Genomic DNA, 733 nt, shown 5'->3' with positions numbered 1-733 from the left:
ATATATATATATATCTTAGGAAAATAATACAGGCCTGAAGGAAATCTGTATTTACTTAGCTTATTTACTTACTTACTTAGGTCCACCTTCTCCAGCAAGTTCTTCAGCATCCTTTCCAGAAGCATTCTGTTGCCGAGAAAGCAGGCTACTCTTCACCAACTCCTTCCTGGGCAAAAAATCTCAGAGTGAGCTGCTCGTCGTAATCTGGAGAAAGCAAATGAAGAAATAATGTCTGTCATTGAATTCGAAATATAATAATATAGCTGATAAATCCTTAATGAGCATGTACATTTTGATAACAATCCTACATTAATAATAATGGTCATATATAAAAATCTTTTTTAGCAAAATAAACTGATTCTTACTCAGAAACGTCTCTGTGATCTTTGTTGTTCTGGCTAACTTTAGTAGAGTAACAAGGTGCATTTGGTCAACAACATGAGTTATCCTCAATGACTATGAATTCTTAAGAATTTTTTTTCATAAAATTTCTTTTGCTGTTATATAATTTACACAGTAAATCATATACCAATTCAACAATTTCTCAATGTACAGTTTAGTGACACTGATTACATTTTTTGAGTTGTATAAACATTTTTACCTTCCTTTTGAAATGATTCTTCATTAACATCAGCTCACTGGCCTCTAAACCTCCTGACTAATCTTTTGAGTTGTTGTCAGTTTGGTCTCATATAGATAGCACAATGCTCAAGGTAAACTAACATTTTTTTTA

General features: G+C 32.1%; 1 protein-coding gene across 1 annotated transcript in view; it reads left to right on the top strand.

Annotated features, from left to right (window-relative positions):
- LOC102817705 (selenoprotein O-like) overlaps positions 1–203 on the top strand; it is a 53,997-nt gene extending 53,794 nt beyond the window's left edge. The window contains exon 17 of the mRNA XM_006871684.1: positions 81–203. Coding sequence (XP_006871746.1) covers positions 81–203 — 123 coding nt within the window. The remainder of the gene's footprint in view (positions 1–80) is intronic.
- Positions 204–733: the final 530 nt, after the last annotated feature.

The sequence above is a fragment of the Chrysochloris asiatica genome, unplaced genomic scaffold (assembly GCF_000296735.1).
Source record: "Chrysochloris asiatica unplaced genomic scaffold, ChrAsi1.0 scaffold00172, whole genome shotgun sequence".
Classification (NCBI taxonomy): Eukaryota; Metazoa; Chordata; class Mammalia; order Afrosoricida; family Chrysochloridae; genus Chrysochloris; species Chrysochloris asiatica.
The sequence above is the reverse complement of the archived record's forward strand: the minus strand, read 5'-3'. Positions and strand labels throughout refer to the sequence as shown.